This window comes from Sinohyriopsis cumingii, chromosome 12 (assembly GCF_028554795.1).
Source record: "Sinohyriopsis cumingii isolate HCF-2022 chromosome 12, ASM2855479v2, whole genome shotgun sequence".
Taxonomy (NCBI): Eukaryota; Metazoa; Mollusca; class Bivalvia; order Unionida; family Unionidae; genus Sinohyriopsis; species Sinohyriopsis cumingii.
The window spans coordinates 16610445-16631264 of record NC_142972.1 but is presented as its reverse complement, the minus strand read 5'-3'; the positions used below and the strand labels follow the sequence as shown (position 1 = coordinate 16631264).

At 33.2% G+C, this 20820-nt stretch overlaps 1 protein-coding gene across 2 annotated transcripts in view; it reads right to left on the bottom strand.

The window, feature by feature from the left end:
* The window catches only part of LOC149786032 (E3 ubiquitin-protein ligase rnf213-alpha-like), a 354737-nt gene that overhangs the window by 176620 nt on the left and 157297 nt on the right, over positions 1-20820 (bottom strand). For both annotated transcript variants that reach the window (XM_089976319.1, XM_089976318.1), the window contains exons 42-44: positions 18488-18712; positions 9319-9485; positions 131-353 (exon numbers count right to left, since the gene is read on the bottom strand). In XM_089976319.1, coding sequence (XP_089832445.1) covers positions 131-353; positions 9319-9485; positions 18488-18712 — 615 coding nt within the window. The remainder of the gene's footprint in view (positions 1-130; positions 354-9318; positions 9486-18487; positions 18713-20820) is intronic.

Genomic DNA, 20820 nt, shown 5'->3' with positions numbered 1-20820 from the left:
TGGACTAAGGATCATACCATAAACTTACAGGAACATACAATCAGGTGAGCCATAAAAAAAAGCCCTATGCAAGTTTTCTATTGCCAAATTGTGTTATAATAAATTATGTTAGAGTGGGGTTCCACTATACCTGTTTCAGTTCTCTGAAAAGATCCTTGTGAGCTGCATTTCCCTGCATGGCATCTGCCACAATGGTTTTGGCCAGGGATTTGGAACTGCCAGGTTTTCCCACCAGGAACAGAGGGATCCGCAGCTCAATGCTAGTGACCATCATGAACATGTTCTCCTTAAGGGCAGTGTTCCGGGCAATGTTGTTTTCCAGCTGAACATTTTGTAGGAACACATCCTGACATCTGTGAATTGCAACAACTATAACAATGAACAACATTTAAAGCATGTATGACCTGTATTATTGGGCCTGATTACAAAACAGTTCACTATATTTAATACTCAAACTCTCTACCATACAACTAATCACTATGGTAATGAGTTTAAGAAATCAGAGGTTATTTAATCAGCAAGACATGGCTAGATAGATCCATCGTACTCGATGAAATTGTAATATAGTGAAACCTGTCTTGAGAGACCACCCCTTCTGACAAAATTAGGGGTCTAAATCTGTTCTTGATAAGAGTCAAGCATGAAGGAGAAGATGGTCTGGGCAGTGGTAAAACACCTGTGACCTTGGTTGCTTGAGAAGATTCTGCATGTTATGAAAAATATGCCACACACATAAAGGCAACACATATATTAGTATGTTACACTTGTCACGGAATGGTATAAATCCATTTTATTTATAAAATACATTTACTCAGGTTTTGTTTTTTGTGTACAACACTACCCGAGAGTGATTTATGTATACTGTACAATATTTAAAAACAGTGAGTTCGGTTCATCCTATGCCACATGTGTGAAGTACTTTCAATGGGAAAAACCAAATACTTCAAGCGCACAGACAATGTATGGCTGCATCGTCTGTGTATAAATGCCTCACTGTAAGACAAAATCTTACATTATGGAACATCTTTCAGTAAGGAGTCTACTTAAAGGACTTGCACATCTTCAGCTGTAGAAGTATGCGAGTTATTTATTAATTTCTTCTGTATAATTTATAACTATTGTACTACTATGTTTATTTTTGTACATTTTCTATGTAGCTTCGGCTTACATAGTATAATGCAAATATTTTCTATTACTGTTTGTGACTTGGCAAGAGATTTATATCAGCAATATAAAGTTGCATTTTTAAGAAATGTTTAGTACCATAGGATTCTTAGCAGGCATTGGTAGGTTTACTTCTAAACCTATTTATAGCTTTGTAATTATTTTGCCAATAATGTAATCTGTATAGCTTACCATATATAAAGTCATTACATTTTATCGTATATGCCTGTGTCATGCATAGTACACAGTGTTAGATATATTTTCAGCTGATCGGAATTGACATGGTACCAGCTGTAGAGCTAACCAGAGAAGTTGACCAAAGCAGCTGTAAACCTGAACCATAGCAGACTTATATAAGGATGAAGGATGGAAAATTTGCCAAATTTGCTGATTCGACTTATACTCTGCATCAACTTATAGGCCGGCAAATATGGTATTCGAGTAAAATACCTCATTTTTCACTATCTGAGTGAATTCATTTTTATTATTTGAGTAAAACACATCATTCTTTTCGTCATGTGAAATTACTGTGATTCATTCACCTTTGTCCTTGTACTGTGTGAAGTCATTTATTTGTATTTTCATTTGTTGCATTATTAGCTTCGTGCATATTATGTTATTTTATCCAATATTTGGATCTTATACACGCATGTATTAATCATAATTCTTTTCTCATTCAAGTCATTCACCATTAAACATTGTATTTGTATCATCATCAAAAGTGTTCTGTTATAAATCCAAAATCCAACCAGTTATCTTGTTGCAACACTGTTAGTGCCCTGTTAAGGCAGCCAAAGAGTCCATTGGAAACTTGCCAAGCAAGGTACATACCAGACAAGGATTTCCATGTACTAAATATTTTGGTAACTACCGTATTTCATGTTATTTTTCATACGTAAAAAAATAATTATTAATTTCAGTGTATGAAAAATTATATGTAAAATAAATAATTATTATTTTGTGGTAATGACCGTGTAAGAAAAATAAAGGGATCATACCCGGACAAGGCCTGCAGAACACATGACATTCAACAACCTAACACAGAAAACTATTGGACAAATTCTGTCTCATTCTGCTCTCAACTCAAGAATCTGATTGTTGTCATGAGAGAGAGAGAGACAGAATAATCTTTATTGTTCAGTTACCTGTCAGTTGTGTTATTCCTTATGTAAGCACTACAAGGGCACTATTATATTCCATTGGCAATTAAAACCTGAATGAATAAATCATTATGGTTGTAATTATGAGATCCATTGTCACTCTGCCACATGGCTATGCAGACGTAATATAAATGCTAATTAAATACGCTCGACCTTTAGCTTGGTCTTTTCCAGTAAATACTGTATTGAAGACCAGATTCACCTCAACAGATCACATTAAGGAGGCTCTACATAGGGAAATGAGGCTATTCATGGGGTATTGAAAATGTATACGACAAGCCCATTAGCTCAAGAACAAATAAATCTACTGATACTTGTTCTGAAGTCAGTTGAAAAAAAAATGGCAAATGAATTTAAGAGAGAGAGAGAGAGAGAGAACAACAATGTGTATAAAAAATATGTTTGTATTTATAAACACTGCATGTTATTTTCAAGGATATAATTTGTGATCCAACGTTGGACAAATGCATAAAACAAATGCAAAAACATGATGCAATGAAACATTCATAATTTTCAAGAGTTTTACAAGTCTTCCAGCTCAAAACCCTCAAACCATTCACATTCTTTGTCACTAGGAAGACTTTCCAATGGAGATGCATTGTCTCTCCTTATGTAGTGGTCCTCTCTACTATTTATTACATTTGAAAGGCCAGTAACTCTGAAGCTACTGATTATCATGTCCTTTTTCTTCTTTAATTCCTTACTGGCTTCAAAAATCCAGTCAATCATCTGCTGCTTTGAAGGGGCTGGAATTTTTTCAGTTGCCTCCTAACCAGCTTCCCTGGTTGCAATATTTGTGGAAGCCTGGTCCGTCATGTATGTTGACCATTTTTCTGCAGCAGTCCTTTGAAAGGCTTATTTAGATATACATCCAGTGGCTGTAGTTTACTTGTGCATCCACCGGGGATTACTGACATTGTTGCTCTGGATTTTTTCATAGAGCTTTTATCCATCAGTCAAATGGCAACAGAATGAATCCAAAACTAGGAGAGAAGGTGTGCACTTCGTGTGCACTTTCCAAACTTCATCAATATAATCCATGATTAGGTGTTCATACATCCATGCTTTTTGTTGAACAGGCATGTCAATACACAGGTTAAATGGCGCTTGTCACTGCCGGTACCTCTAATACGCACCTCTCTCATTCTGACTATCAATTATCTTCCCTGGAACCAAGTCGAAATACACTGGAATTTTGTACATATTGCCAATTAAATGTTCATCAAATTCCTCATGCTCCCGCAGCCTTCTTATATATCTGGTAAAGCAGACTATTTTTTCCTCTAGTTCTCAAGATAGTTTTTGAGATATTAAAGTTCTACATCTCAGTGCAAGTCCATTTCACTAGAAAAATCCATCAACCCATCCTCTTGAGCCCTGAAACTTTAGATTTTCCTCCTGAATAACTGCAGTAGCATAATTTTGTAACATCTCAATTGTTACAGGCACGTGGTGGTCCAGCACACAGGGAAACCAGGATAAAATTTCCTGCTCCTTCTCATGCGAATATGACAAGGGTCGGCCGGCACCTGGGATAGAACCTATCTTTGACCTTGGTGTAAGGTGGTACTTTGCAGCTATAGGCCTAATTCCACATAGTTTTGCCTCCTCATTAATGTCCCATTTCTTATGCTTTCCCCTTACTGGTGACTTTGCAGTATCAGGAAACTGGCTTATATCCCTCATATCTTTGCTGTAGTCCAGCTTGTCTACTGAAAGCTCAGGAAATTTTTCAGCAACAATGGGCACCTTTTCAATAGTATCTTTGGGTATGATGGCATATCTGCTGCATCAATATTTGATTTGTGCAGTTCAGCATCATCTTTTACACTGGCAATCTCGGTAACTGAAGTTACAGACAGGCGATGGGCTTCACCTTTGTCTTTTCTGGGCCATCCAGGTCCAATTTTCTGTCTTTTGTTTGGTGGTTCAGTGCATTTAGGTGGTGGTGGGATAAAAGTCTCTCCCTTTGGCAGGGGTTTGAAGAAACTTAATAATTAAGACATACCCAAGCACAAACAGACCAAGATCTTTGAAGATATTAACTATATATAAATGTAACTCACTGAGTCAATGACTTTTGCATTTATGATGAAAACTAACTGGGTTTTTATAGCTTTTACTGCCATACTATATTGAAACAATAAGATTAATTGCCCAATGGTCTGTGGTCTTCGCGTCTTCCTGTACTGAGATATTATTTTTACTGGATAAACAAACTCAAATGGCTTCTGAACTCATTTTCAAATGCACGCGTTTCTTTGTTACACCAACTGATGTAATCAGTGCTCATTAACGAAGTTGTCCAGTTGTTAATGAATAGCAGTATATATTTTAATGCCAACAACAGAACAAATACATCAATCATTATATTTTCTTGCTGATACAAAAGACGAAGAAGGGCAATATGATGAATGTGAAAAGATTCTCAGTTAACAAAACAGTTGCCCTTTCCGAGTAAGCTGAGCAAAGGGCTTTCTACACGCTTATAATTGGTGAATACTTTGTTCTTTTTTTATTATTATTAGATGCTTCAGGTACACATTTACATGAAGATAACTGATAATTTGGGTTCGTGTTTCACTGAGGAAACAGATATTTATATTTCTCATATGGGATTATGCCAAATATACTCGGCAAAGAATAAAATGGTCATTTTGCATACCTAAGTGATACATCAGCATTTTTTCTGATGCTGTTTGAAACGTGATGCAAATAAAAACATAAAAAAATGTAGTGAAATACAAAAATAAAAGAAAGAAATTATCAATGACCTACATGCATGATTATAAACGATGATTGGTATATTGCGTGAATCTCTCGTTTCACCATTTGATGCCTCAGTTAAGAACATGCCCAAAGTTAGTCAATACTTATAACTTGCTTGCCCATACGAAATAATTAGGCAGATTCCACCTGGAACTTAAGCAGACTCCAGGTGGAATCTGCCTAAAATGTTAAAAATCTGGTTAATACAAAGGCGGAGATGGAAGATTTGAAAAGTCAAAGATGAATCCATCTAAGAGTCCATCTAACTCTAAGATGGACTTTTGTCAAATTCCTGCTACAAATACATCTTTAGGCGTAATTTTGGACTTGGTTGATTTTCCACCCACCATCTAGGTGGAATTAGGAACATAGTCACTGGCATCTATTATATGAAAGGAGGAATCTGGACTTAGTTTATTTTCTAACCAACATCTAGGCAGAATGAAGAACTTAGTCATTTACATCAGTTAAAGAAGGCATAATTAGGACTTGGCTTTTGTGTGTCTGTAAAGTTAAATGACCGAAAATATAGTGATATTTTGTGATTGTAATATCACTGACAGTTCAATAAAAATATCAATAAGATATAATAAAATTTATTGTTTCTGGTACAATTTGAATGATTTTCAGCAGCATTTATATTTCCTGTTTCTGATAGCTGTAAATTTTTATTGTTTATTTTGGGCACAATTTATAACTTCTTTCCACAGCTTTCCTTGTTAAATTTCTTTTTCAAATTTGTTGTTGTTGTTGTTGTATTTTTATTTAACTTCAATTGGATTTAATTGCCCTCAAACAAGTTTTCATCTTGTTTTCCATTTTAAAACATAATTTCGCTTTTCTCCTGACCTTAATTTCCTCAATATGGACCCATTTTTTTAATATCGTCTCCAAAACTCTTTTTTAAATAATGCTCTATCCGGTCCCATTCCACAACGAGCTTTCAAATAAGTATTTGTTCCATTTATTGTTTAACAGAGGATCGTTGTATAAAGCTTTCTGATTGGTCAACATTTTGTAATTGCCCAATGAATCATTGCGTAACAGAAACTGATGGGAAAGAGCATGTTTACTAAACATGGCAATTCGAATTTTCAAGCGGGACGAGAGATTGAATAACCATTTGAAAAATGTGCGGCAATGAAAATACCCTGAACGCAAATTTGATGGGAACATAACTGGTCAATCTGTATGAAAACTGAATGCCAGGACAAGCATTTTGCTTTTTGTGCCATAAAGAGCTTTACAGTAGCAGCTAACATGCTAAATAGGACAGGGAATTGAATCGGGATGATTTTGAAGTAATATACAACTCCAAACTGATTAAAACTTCAGAATTTAAGGAGGGACAACGTGTAAATCACTGGTGGAAATTGTTGCCAGATATCCATGTCTATCAAAGAAAGTCATATCTATGCGGAATTTTCTTGGCCGAAAAGTAGAATCTACTTTCAATCTCGTGAGGCATTATTGTGTATATTATCAAAATATTCTTGGTGTGTTGGAACTCAGTGTAAAATAAGAGTTATTATATCATGATAAACATTTGTCACAGCTGCTTTTGGAACATGGACTAATTCGAGAGACCACAACAGCATCATAGTTTGTGCAATCAAAAATCCAGTCTACAGTACAAGTGACATAAGGCAGGCTCCTAGCTTTTCTTTTTCTCATAATCAAATTGTCTCAAATGGATGCTTTTCTGTAATTTTGCATTATTTTCACGGCTGAATTTTTCTATGCAGATTAATATTTTATATATGTTAAATGTGTTCACAGATGCCTGTGCATATGTTCCAGGCTTGATACTTTGATTTTTAAAACCACTTAATTATTTAGTGTTAGATACTTCATATCATGTTGTATATACTGTAAATGTTGTACATCACATATAGAAGGCCTCAAGGTAGATTAGTTATGTAACTAATTGAAATACCTTCTCTAAATAAAGTCATTATCATTATTATTGTTTTTATTAGTATTAACTCCCATTTCTCTTGCCTTGGATATCATATAATTACAACATCTGTATAAATGTTTTCATGCACACTTAAATATCACCTTGGTTAATAAAGTCCTGTTTAATTCATATCCATTATTTCTTTGAAACCTGCTGAAATGTCTGAAACACTAAAAACAACCTTCAGTAAAAAACTATATAATGATCAAAATTTTAGTGAAATCTTACAAAAGTTTTAGTAAATTTTTTGGTGAAACCTAACAAATATTTCAAAGAAATCTGAGTGAGACCAACATAATTTCATTGAAAGTTTTGGTTAAAATATGTGTGAAATCTCACCAAACTTTAAAGTGAAATGAATATTACTAAGTGGTGCCATTTTGGATTAAATTTTGTATGTAAGAAAGAAAATGGCATTGCCCCTTAGGACAAGTAAAACCTAAACCTTATTTGATAATGTCTGTCAAAATAAAATTTACGATCCATTTTTAATATTACTGTAAATATTTATCATTGATTCCCTATAATATCTAAAAATCATTTGGCAGTTTAATATATAATAGAAATCTGAAGTATATTTTTTATGGTTTAGGCAGAAAATGCTTAAAAATCCTGTCTGAAATCTGCCTTGACATTTTCATTATTGGATGGTGTTTCTGCAGGTATTTCCATGTAATTAGGCAGAAATAAAGATTCCGCCTAGTAACAGTAATTTCAAGCAATATTCCACCCTGAATCTGCCTAAAAGTGATAATAAGGGGAATCTACGCTAAATAAGCGGAACAAACAGATTCCACCTAGTAGACGGAATAAACAAATTCCACCTAGTAGGCGGAATAAACTAATTCCGCCTAATAGGCGGAATAAACAAATTCCACCTAGTAATAGCTGGACTAATTTGCATATTTCGGGCTGTATTCCACCCTGAATCCACCTAAAATTTATAATAAGTGGAATCTAGGCTTTAAGTGAAATCCGCTTTAAAATTCCACCTGGAATCTGGTTAAGGTCAGGGCGGAAGTTTTCGTACAGGTAGCAAAACAACACCCTGGTCATTTGATGTACCTAAATCAAACTTTGGTATATTTTTGAATCAGTTTGAAAAGGGAATCTATCTTCAATTTTAACAAATTGAAATAAAAATAATAGATAAATAAAAATGCAACTAAAACAATGATTTTTTCTTATTCTTACCTGTAAAATTTAAAGGGCCATATTTTTTTTATCACTTTGGCAAAAGTAAATCTTCACAGCAGATCATTTATATACCAAAAATAATAGGATGACCGAAAAAGCACTAAATTTTGTGTACGAAAAAATATGATAGAATTAATTATTATTTTTCTGGCTTGATGGTGTACGAAAAATTAAATGGTATGAAAAATAACATGAAATATGGTAATAAACAATGTAACAGGTTCTATCATTTCAATTGTTCCATAAATAAAAAGCAGCATAACTGACTCTAACATGTATTTCAATGGTGAATTCCTGGTACAAAATTCGTGAAAGTTAAACAATCTGTTCTATAATCAACCATTTCTGGGTGGAAGATTCCATGCACTGATTTAAAATATGTGGCATGATAACTAAACCAACAAGCTTTGGAACATCAAACCCATCCATTATGAGTAGCATCTCTCGCACAGTAAATATCCCAGATTAGGTTGTATTTTCTGATTACACACATAACTGACTTATCCTTCCTCCTGAAGGACGAACCTCAACCATAGTACATATCTACCAGTGTCCACCGACAGTGGAATGCATTCTTGTCATAAATATCAATCTACACCCTGTGAGACAAGATGCTCTTTTATGTCAACTCCATTAAAAACTGTTATGATGGATGTAACCATACTACAAGGTCTTGAAATTTTTGAGAGAATGATATTTGTATAATAAATTTCATTCTTATATATTTTTAAAAATTTTATATTTTTCCTTTACCATTTTATTTTGTATACTATTTACAGAATTGTAAAATTCTCACCTTGCATCGTTAGTCTTGTAGCATTACATGCTTAAGTTTATCTTTTGAAACTTTCTTTATCTTTACAATTTTAGACCTAAACTTTTAAACAAACCATATTCAATATTGTGCTTACATGGTATTAAACACAGTACTTACATTTTTTTGCATGCCCTATTTGAAAATGACAGAGATTCAATCTAGTCTTTATACAATACCATTTAAAATTTTCAAGATTTGTTTAGCATGGCATGGTGAAGCAGAAGAAACACCATTACTATAAATCAACTTACACAGAAATTTCCTGTTCTATCTGACCAGGTCCATGAGGGAGATGACATGGAGCCCTGAAGAATTGTGCCACATGCATTCTATAATCTTCTCTGTTCTTCAGGCAGGCATGGTAACACACACCCAAAGCTAGGACCAGGGATCTAGTTATGTCGTGAATCCCTTGATTCTAAATAAAAACAAGATGCCCATTAGATTGCTCACTTATATGACATATGCCTAATAGCCAACTCAAAGATTACTAGTCTAAGAAATCTGCATCAATGGTATGCATCATTTAGAAATTTATTCCAATACTACTGACTAAATTTGTCATTAAAAAAAACTGTTACAAAGTATCTGGTTTTTTTTTTATCTTCATCCATATTTGATGACACACTAGCATAATTATTCCAATATTACATTAAAACCTGTTATTAGCAACATCTGCTATGAATGACCATCTGTCATTCACAACCACAATCATAATGCATGGACTGATTTTATTATATAAATGCTGTTGTGAGTGACCACCTGCTTAATGCCACCAATGACCACAATTTCTTGGCAAAATACACATTTCGACACTGCTATGAATGACCGCATTGCAAAAACAAGGATAAACTCCACCAACCTATATTTAAATCCTTGTAATAATGACCGCTCATACCATTCTAAAAGAAACAGGCTTAAGCTACCAACTTCTGAAATTATTTTGGTTAAGCATGTATGTTCTATATTCTGGATTGTAAACCAAAGTAAAGTACATGCAGTTTGTTCCAGTACTTAACCTGGTTCCTGGCCCTTTGGTAGCTACCATCCATATGCACATGTAGGACAGGGGACCAGGATATCGAGCACTATGAAAGACCATATCATGAGAACAGAGACAGACACCACTGACATTTATGTAATCATTTTAACAATGACCACATGAATAGTTAAGATTCTGTTCTAATAAAAAACAAGCATAAAAATAAGAACAAAAAAATAAACAAAAATATTTTAAAAATTAAAAAAGGAGTCTGGCTACCTGTTTGTAAACTTGGCAAGTCAAGCATATAGTAACATGTTACACATTGTAAACCAGGCTAATGTACATGTTATGAATTGCCACTGTAACGCCAAAATTCAGATAGTGGTCGCATACATTGTTTGTCTTTAAAGTTAATGCATATTGCCTGGTGGTTAATGAGGTCTATGTCTATTAAACCAGCAAGTCAGAATCATTTCCAAGATTTGATTGATAGTATTAAAAGCCTATGATGTTTGTTGCTTTCTTTCCCTGATGTTACAGTGATTACATCCCAGACACCAAGCCATCATCTATTCAAGTACTACTGGTTACACTCTTTGTTTAAAGAGTTAATCCCTTTATCTATTTTGTGAATTAATCCATTGATTTTTGTCTCTGAATAAATGATTCTGTTACCGTCATTACGGTCAATATTACAACTGAGTGCTAATAATATCAACACCTAGTACCTTAATAACAATACAAGAACCTCCAACTAAAAAAAAACAAATGTTAACACTTGAGAAAATAATTGAAAGACATAAAAAATAGCAAACCACTCACACAATAACAATTTTAAATGTCAGTAAAACTAATTTAAGGTGTTAAAAGGAAAAAGTGTAAATCAGGAATGATCTCATGTGTTAACACACGTACATGTGATCTTCAAATGTAAATGTGATTCATGTTTAATGATAAAGTATATCCTTGTTGCCATATAATTTTTTTTTTTTTTGATGAACATATACAATATTGTAATGGCCCAGTTAGGTCCTGATAAGACTACATTGGAGTATGACACCAGGAATGAGTATGCTTCTTACCAGCTGACTAAGGAGGGGGAGAAAGGAGTAAACTCAAAATCTTGATTTCTTTTCAACCGTAACACAAGATGATTTATTAAGAAACATTGAATAAAGCTGCAGTTCACCATCACACCAGTCTTGTTGTTTGTATACTAAGCCAGAATACTATTACAGTCTTGAGGTACAGTTTGGTATAGGACAACCTCAAACAGGGTCAGGGTATATATTAATACTATACTATATGTTCATTATACTGTATTACTACTTCTTTTGATGAATGAAAATTATATATTTACCATATTTGGATTTCATTGCAATAAAGTTTACTACAGAAGAGAAAATATGACTTGATTGTAATATGTGAAATGTAAAATCTGCAAGGAAAACACTTGCCTGACTTTACACTTCAACTATAACATAATACTTATTTGAATTGAATTGATATGAATCAAAATAAATTAGCTGTCAAGTCGGTGAGGAAAACACTCACAATGACTTTAACAACTAGTAAATTATACAACAGAATCATAAACAAATTATGTTTTTATTCATTGCTAGATTAATCAAGTATTGTTGAAGTGAATTTAGAATGTTAAGTCAGTGAGGAAAGCACTCACAATGACTAAGACATTGTATTTCCCTAAGAACATTTTTGGACCTATAATTTAACCCTTTATCTCAAGCAAGCACCTTTGGACACCTCTACTCCATTCACATGGAAGCGCCTTTTGATGTCTCTACTCCATTTGCATGGAAGCACCTTTTCACATCTGCTGTAAACATCAGCCATTTTAAGCTGGTTTTCATAGAGCCACCTTTGGAGAAAATCCCTATTAAATACTACACTCATTTCTGCGAATGACAATAACATCAGATCATGTAGTCACTGTTTATGCTCTGGTCAATATCTGCTATTTAAAGTAACTGGTTCGCAATCTCCACTCTTCAAAATGGAGGTTGCGGATTTCATTCAGTACTTACGAAGTTTTCAAGATTAGAATCACAACTACGAAAGATTTAATAACTTAGGTAAAGGCTCTAATACTGATGTAGGCAGCAATTAGTTTTTTTTATAAATTATCAAATTCAGATGACTAGTGATGTAGACACAGACAAAAATCTTGTAAATTTCAAGTATGAGAAATGCCAGCTATGGTTGGTCATGCGGTCTCACTGACTTGATGGTGAAGAAGTTCTCTTAAGATTTTAAAGCACATACAAAATTCTTCTGTGAAAAATAATTACACAGCTATAACAATCGGACTTTACTCTTAAATTTTTCCACACATAATAGATGTGTACCAAAAATGTAAAATGGTTAAAATTGCTGTTAAACGTAACACACACTACATTGCTTAACAGTTAATAGGCAGGCCTATGCATATGGAGTGAAATAGGTAACAGGTGTTCTATTTATAGCGTGCTGCACTTGGTTAAGAAAAGGAATTATATATTTGAAGTGTAAAGAAACTTTTCTGTATGCCTTTAGCTTCATAAAACTAATTAAATAAAGAAAATTAATAAATAAGTAAATAAATAAAAGTATTGGTCTGTGAGGACTACACTAACTTTACCATGTAAATCAGTTTCAAATAACAAATGATATAACGATATCTAGTTTGCTTGTAAAAATAAATTAAAAATGACCAGAATACATATAATTTGGAAGAGAGAAAGGAATTAAAAACAAAAATCTAAATTCCTTAAATAAATATTGTGTTAGGCTTAAAATAAACTTTAAACAAAAATGTACACTCCAAAATATGGTCTGAAGTTCCACAACTATATAATAAACTAAACAAAACAAAATAAAACTCACAATAACTGTGACGTGCCTAATTCGATTGCTGCTATCTGACTGAAACCCCACAAGCAGCTCACAAAGCCTTATATACTCCTGGCAAAACCCACAACCAACAAAACCACAAAATCCACAAATCCAACAAAACCCACAATGTTCACAAAATGCACAATGCCCACAAAACCCACATCCAACAGAGCCCACAAATCCCACAATTTTTGTTGGAATATTCAAACAAGCATGAACTAGTATTGCATGTGCATATTTAGTCAATTTTCACAATGATTATATGTAGAAATTACCAACTCAATACTTTACACATTGCTACAATGCAATTGTATTGCCCCAAGAAAACAAAATCAGTTTTGCATTTTACCATGTTATGCTGTCACTAATGGCAATGGTTAAGCAACTCTGTTATGCACTCATACAATATTACTGAGGTACCATACTTACCGCATATGTTGGGACACCGCATTTGTTGGGACACCATAAATTAATTTTAAAAGTAATATTTTTGTGCACTGTATGTTTTGGGACACATCATTTTTTTCAAGTCGTAAGTTGTGGGACACCTTTTAAATCATTCGAAAATTACATGTCGGAAATTGCAATCCAACTGAAATTTTATTTTTTAAATATAAAGCTGTACTTGAGATAAAACTCTTTAATCCACTGCAGCAGCATCTCATCAACACAACCCTTTTCCTGCACACGTATGGTCGGTCTATTATTCTGGTACATGAATACTTTTTTAACTTTCTCATACCGTGAAAAATTGTTGGAAGCAACACACCACCTGAAGTGGAAACTGCAAGAACAAAAGGAAGATTTTTGTCAAATCTGCACCAGCCTTGCTAATTCTCACACTTTTGATGCCCATCTTATCATCAGTCCATCCAGGAATGCGATCAAAGTACACCAGAGTTTCATCCATGTTAATGATCATATTGTCGGCGAAATGATCTGTTTCTCTTCTGGCCATCACGAATTCATCATGTGATTTTATTTTCTCCAAATCTTCTGGATGATGCTGGGTCATCGATGTTTGCGCACGAAGCATTATATTGTGCAACTTTAAAAACTGTTCCATTGTTTTACTTTATTGTCAAACTTCTTGTGAATACTGTTGAAAAGGAACCAAAGTTAGCTTCCATATCTCGGCCGTCTTTGTATATTCAAAACTAAAAAAATAAATCGGCACACTTAAAAGAATCCAGTAGTTGGCATCTGAGGTCAGCTTGCTTTGCAATAAAATAACCTTTGTATTGATATCCTTTAAAAAAAATCAGCTTCCTAGTCCAAAGTTGGCTTCCAACGTACGCTTGCTTTGTAATAAAAATAACCTTTGTCTTTGATGTCCTGTCGGCAAGTTCAAAGAAGTTTACTGCTGGCTGCCAGTTGTGTTTATTTACCACCAGGGCTTATATGTGCTTGGTATCTTTAGTAATAATTAATACAAAGGTGTACTGATGTCTGCGGGTAAATATTAATAATACTTATGTAACCCACGCTGGCGAAAAGATTGTCATTTGCACTCAAGTGAATGTGTTTTAAAATAATGATTTTTATTTACGAGATACTGGCATACAGTATAGTTTTCTTCTGGCCTTAACGAATTCATCACATGATTTTTTTTTTCTTCCAAATATTCTGGGTGATGCTGGGTCATCGACATCTGTGCACAAAGCACTATATTGTGTCACTTTAAAATTTGTTCCATTGTTTAAATTTATTTTCAAAATTCCCGTGAATATAGTTGAAAAGGAACCCAAAGTATGCTTCCATATCTCGGCCGTCTTTGTATATTCAAAAAAGAAAAAAAAAAAATCAGCTCACTTCACAGAATCCATAGTCAACTTCCGATGTCGGCTTGCTTTGCAATAAAATAACCTTTGTATTGATATCCTTTACAAAATAAAGTAACTGGGGTCGGCTTCTGAGATCGCCTGCTTTGTAATAAAAATAACCTTTTGTCTTTGATGTCCTGTCGGTAGGTTCAAAGAAGGAGTTAACTGCTTGCTGCCAGTCGTGTTTACTCACCACCAGAGCTTATGTGTGCTTGTTATAGTAAGGATAATTATGTAACCCTAGCTGGTGAAAAGACTGTCACTTGTACTCCAGTGAATGTGTTTTCAGATGATGATTTTTTTTTTGCGAGATATTGTCATACAGTAGACCTGGATATAATTCAATCTTGATTATTTTGCACCCAACACCGTGTCATGTGTGAATGGCTTATTCAAGATATCAGTTGACTATTCCCCTCTTGTATGCGATTTTGTTGGCTCCAGTTTTCAGTCGGATAACATGTTCAAACCTTTGAGCACAACCACACACAATTGTTTCTCAGTGTTCATGTCAATGAACAACATGGTGTGTGGTATCGGACATAATTGATACACACTACAGTATTGAAGCCTACGCTACTTATACGGATTTCGTGGAAATGTTTTATTCTTTAATGCTCATGTTGAAAAAAAGGAATAAATGATAACAACACAAGGTTAGTTTCTGTCAATTAAGCGTTTTATTTATCTATTTTATTGCGATGTGCAGTTGGGGTGGGGGAGAGCACAAATGCAATACCAATTTATTTCGTTCTTAAGTCTTGGGACATATGACCAAAGTGAAAAAAATGTTTCACCATAAGTTCTGGGACAGGAAAAAAAATAATTATTTTATTGTGTCCCAACATATGCGGTAAATACGGTAGTCTGACTGACATGCAGTCAACATGTGTATGTAACAATCAAATAAAGATGAGAAAACCAAACTTAAATGCAATTATGTATACAAATTAAACAACAGGGGCTATAAACATACTGAGTATGTATCGTACAGTCTTAAGCAGTTAGCTAGAAATAGTCATTAATCAAATTAACAAGGATGCCAACCACCAGCATTGATATATTCCCTACTTTTGCTAACTCAAAACATGTAGACTATACCAGCAAACAATTAACTGACGAAGTAAAAAAAACAGAGGATCATAGAAAATGTCAACTCATTTGAGCAATTCAATGGTAATGCACTGATTTTAAATTTAAAAAATTGAGACTAAATTGGGCGGCTTGTATGAATTGTGTTTGTATGAATTATGTTTACTGTATACATGTATGTATATTGCACTCCCTAAATGCAGGTTATTACAATATATTAACAAGAACTATTAATAAAGAATAGAATACATGTACAATGATTGTGGTTATATTTCTTTAAACAGTTCTGAAATTTGACATTAGAAACTGTCTTTTTGTATAAACCAGTTATGAGATAACCTGTCTTGAGAGACCATTTTTTGTTGGCAGAAGGAGCAGTCTCTCATAACAGGTTTTACTGTAATAGGCTTTTTATGCCAGGACCTCTTTTGTTTAAAGATGTCATTCTGTAAGGTCGATGATATTTCTACCATACCCATGCCCCAGCTATGCTCACTGTACCAATATATGCAATAACTGTCTTAATAAAAAAAAACAAATCTCTTCCTTTCCTAAGAATTGAAAAAATACATAATTTTTAAAATTACATATACAATCTCTAAACTTCTGTACGAAACAGTTGTTACTTTGATAAAATAATCCATTTTGAGCATTATATATATATATATATATATATATATATATATATATATATATATATATATATATATATATTAGCTAAATTTGTTTAAGTTGCTGTCTGAAATATTATCATAAAATTCTAGAACTTCTTTTTATTGATGCAGTAATGGCACAGAATGGAGAACAAAATTCATGCAAATCATTGGCTTATGCTTTAAAAAATATACAAGAAAAAGAAAATCTATGTTTCAGTAGATATAAGGAAATGTTTCCACTTTACTCATTAAATATTTCCTTATGTCTACTAAAAATATAGAGATATCCTCTATTTGTACAAAAATGAAAACCTTTCATGCCATTAGTTAAATTTGTTAATGTACTGTTTCATGTGTTTTAAGAAGTTATTTTATTTTTTTCATATATTTGTTGGCAGAATGGCATAATTTATCCAAACTTGAAAAGCTTTTATGTAAGGGTGCATTCTATCGAATTTTATTAAAGTCGGATTATTTTATGACAAGTGGTTTAGTAATAATGGCTATACTTTTTCATGGAGTGGCATCACTGGTATAAATCTGAGGTTTTTCTATTTTTTTAGTAAAGCAAACATAAATGATGGCATATTGGCATGATTTAAATCAATTTTAATGGAAACCATGCGAAAATGCTTTCAGTGGTTTTGACATCATTCAAAAAGGATCCTACCTTTAGTAATGATGGCCACATCTGACAATGTATTGGCACCATCCGTATAACTCTGAAGGCTGTTATTCCAGGATGCAATGTCAACTTTTTTCAAAATCTGTTCAGAAGTTTCTGAGATGTCATTTAAAGATTTGTTCACTTTTAGTGATAGTGGTAATATTTTGCAACAGATTGACATTACTTATATTAAACTCAATGGCTTCTACATCAGAATGCTTTTGGTCACATTATGAAATGATGATTAAAGTTTTTTCTGTTTTGGTAATCAGGTAATGGAAGGCATATTTAGGCACATTTGATTATAGATTGGCATAATTTGTTTAAAAAAAGGAAAGAAAATGGAGTTCTTTATTAATGGGTTATCCCTGCCAATAATGGTTGGTCCAGTAGCTAATTAGAAGAAATTAAAAAGAACAATTTCTGATAGACAGATGACACACAATGGAGGCAGGGCTATACCATAAGCTCACTAAGCTTTACTATCTACTGAACAGCAAATTAAAGAATAGTCATATTTTTTGTATAGTCAGTGATTTTACTACAACATAATTGTGTACTACTTTGTAAGACGAAACAAGGTAACCATACTAAACATTCTGGTCATGGAACATTCGATAATCAAATGATAATGTATGCAATGTTCTTCCAGTATACACTTTAAGTATGTTCTCTTTCACACATCTACACTGTATCCTGAGACACTGAAATTTAAATTCTCTACAATAACCCATTCATAGAAAAGATCAACACTCCTGACAAAATTAACTAAAATCTTGCACTCATGAAAATTATAAAACGATCCTTTTGTTATGTACTTCTATTACGATGTTTTTTTTATAGAAAAACTATTCCCTTATTGATACCTAATAAACAGACACAAATCACTGCTTTCATATGGCAAGTTTTATGAAAATTAAATTATGAAACTGGAGTTCATTTATTAGATCAATCTTCCTTTGATTATTGATTGCAACTAGATGACATTATGTTTTGCCAGGTGAGTATCCACACAACTAACACAGACCATGACAGAAGGAAATGAAGAGGCACCGTAAGCTATTGGCATTTGAACTGCAGACATTAATGTGAAGATACTGAGACAGGAGGATGAAAAGAATAGTGACGGTGTAGGTGGAAGGGATGTATCATGGACTTTAAAAAATTGAAGTTTTTTTAAATAATAATAAAGTTTTTGAATCATAAATCATGATTTTGGAGCATGCAATCAAATTTTAAAGGTAAAAACCAGTAGACTGTTATTTTAATTCAAGATTCTTAATTGCAGTTTTATTAAATTCTCACTCTTATTGGAGGCTCATTCATTACTGGCATATCTTCTGCCTCCTCTGTATATCCCTCCTCATATTCCTCCTCCTCCTCAATGTTTGGTTCTTCATCAGCGAAAGGTTGAATAATTTCGTCCATTTGGTCAAACAGAGTTCTCCCCTCTTGGCTTTGTGCATAGAACCAGCTCATTACATTCAAAACACGCTCCACATCTCGTAAGGATACAAAGCTGCACTCTCCCTGAAAATGAAAGTATATAAAAAAAATTTAAAATGTAAATTTTTTAATAAAAAAAATCGAAAAATTCATCCTAAACATTCAGAGGATTGCCTTCCTCATCATCATAAACGGCCTTGACAAATGATTTTTGAAAATATTAATTTTTTCTTTCATTAGTGATCATTAATATTATTGTTATTGTTACTGTCATAAGGTTTGATGCCATTTTTCAGCACCAGACAGGCTATACATGGTTACCAGTATAAATGGTGGAGGAAGAACCCAGGAAAAGCCCTGAAAGAACCACCGACCCACGAGAAGCTACTGACATGCTTTCTCACATACCCACATTGTCAGAGCCCAAGGTTCAAACCCATGCAGACACAGGTGAGATGGCAGTGATCTGTAATGGTGAGTGCTTAAGACAACTCAGCAACATGGGAACCTAGTCATTAATGTAACTATATACAAGACACTGTTTCTTGTATAAACTAAAATTCTTAAGATTCACTGTCTATTTACTACTCTTTTCTCCTGACAAACTGTACCTACAATGTTCATTATCAGACACAATAGTTCAGCTTTGTTTTGCATCTATTATTCTTTATGCCTTGCAATTTTTGTATATCATTTTAAATGATTTTTATTTTTTTTATTTTTGCATATTCATTAATTGTCTTTTGTAAAGGTTTATTAATTTTTAATATCTGCCTTGCTGAAGATGTGATTTTGAGATCTACATAAAAAGATATATATAGGCTTCCAGTTTTGTCAACTTTGTATTTTCCCCATCTGTATTACAAGGAAAGACCCCTTGCGTTTGTGTTCTGGAGATAAAATTATTTTCATATGTATAATTCAGAACTCTTCCAATACATAACCCAAGATCTGACAAAAGAATTTATAGATTTATATAGTAAACCCATCTAAACCAGTTGATTTTCCATTTTTCACATTTTCAATGCAGAGAGACATTCTGGTATTGAAAGTAGAACCTCTTGTAAATCCATGTGATCTGTAAATAACTGGTTTATAAGTGAGGTGTCAAAGAACATACTGCTTTTATTAACATCAATGTTCAAGATGAATACAGATTTTTAAATACTTTTGTTCTTGAAAATGGTGATCAAATCAGTTGTTGTTAACCACTCATCAGGAATTATTTTACATATCAGGTTTTCTGTAATGTATTTTTTTTCCAAGTTATAAAAAATGCTTTTTACCTTCTACTTCAGATCTAGCTTTTGCTCTTAGGACAATAAATGTGACATTTTCTTTTCCAATACCCTTTAATCTTGTTTTAAAAATAGTGTTTTATTATATTTTATCACAAGCTTAATCACTGTTATAGAAGTTCTAACATTTTTCCGTTATTTCCTTTCCCACATGATCTCCATTTCTTTTTCAAAGACAGAAAAGAAATCATTTTTCCATTATTTTTAAATGTTTCCCAAAATAATTGATTTTAAAGAAACCAATTTTTTTCTAGTAAAATATGTTTCTGCAATAATACCTACCAAATCATACTGCTACTACCTAACAAAACCAGTTCTCCAAGGCTAAAACAGTCTGGCTAAAAAGCTAAAATTTAAATGTCCAAGGCACAGATAATGATAGAGAACAGTTTCTCTCATATGATATCTCATGAACCCACTTATAATGTGGGGTTAGCCATCGATCCCCTGTGTTTTACTTCCAAATAACCCAAAATTGGACCCTATTTGTTGAACTGGAAGAAAATCATGATCTAGACAAGTAACTGAAACCTTGATATATTGTGCATTTTCTCAATGAAAACATTGGACAGTATCCAGAAACTTGAATCAACATTATGACATTTTTAATAAGATGTCTGATATTCTGTCAAATTTACGTTCCAAACAACATTCCTGGTACAATATAAATAACAATATTCAATGAAATTTTGATCAATGAAAATGTCACTAATGCCTGCTGGTGGCAAGACTTTAAGAACTTCATATCAATGAAATATGCTTTATCAAGTGAAATTCATGTTCTAGTTCTAACTTTTAGTTCAGTTTAAGTGTAATCATAATAAATGTGATGCATCCTCTTGTATTCAAATGTGAAATATGTCAATCTACTGTAACAGCCATGTCTGAGAGAAT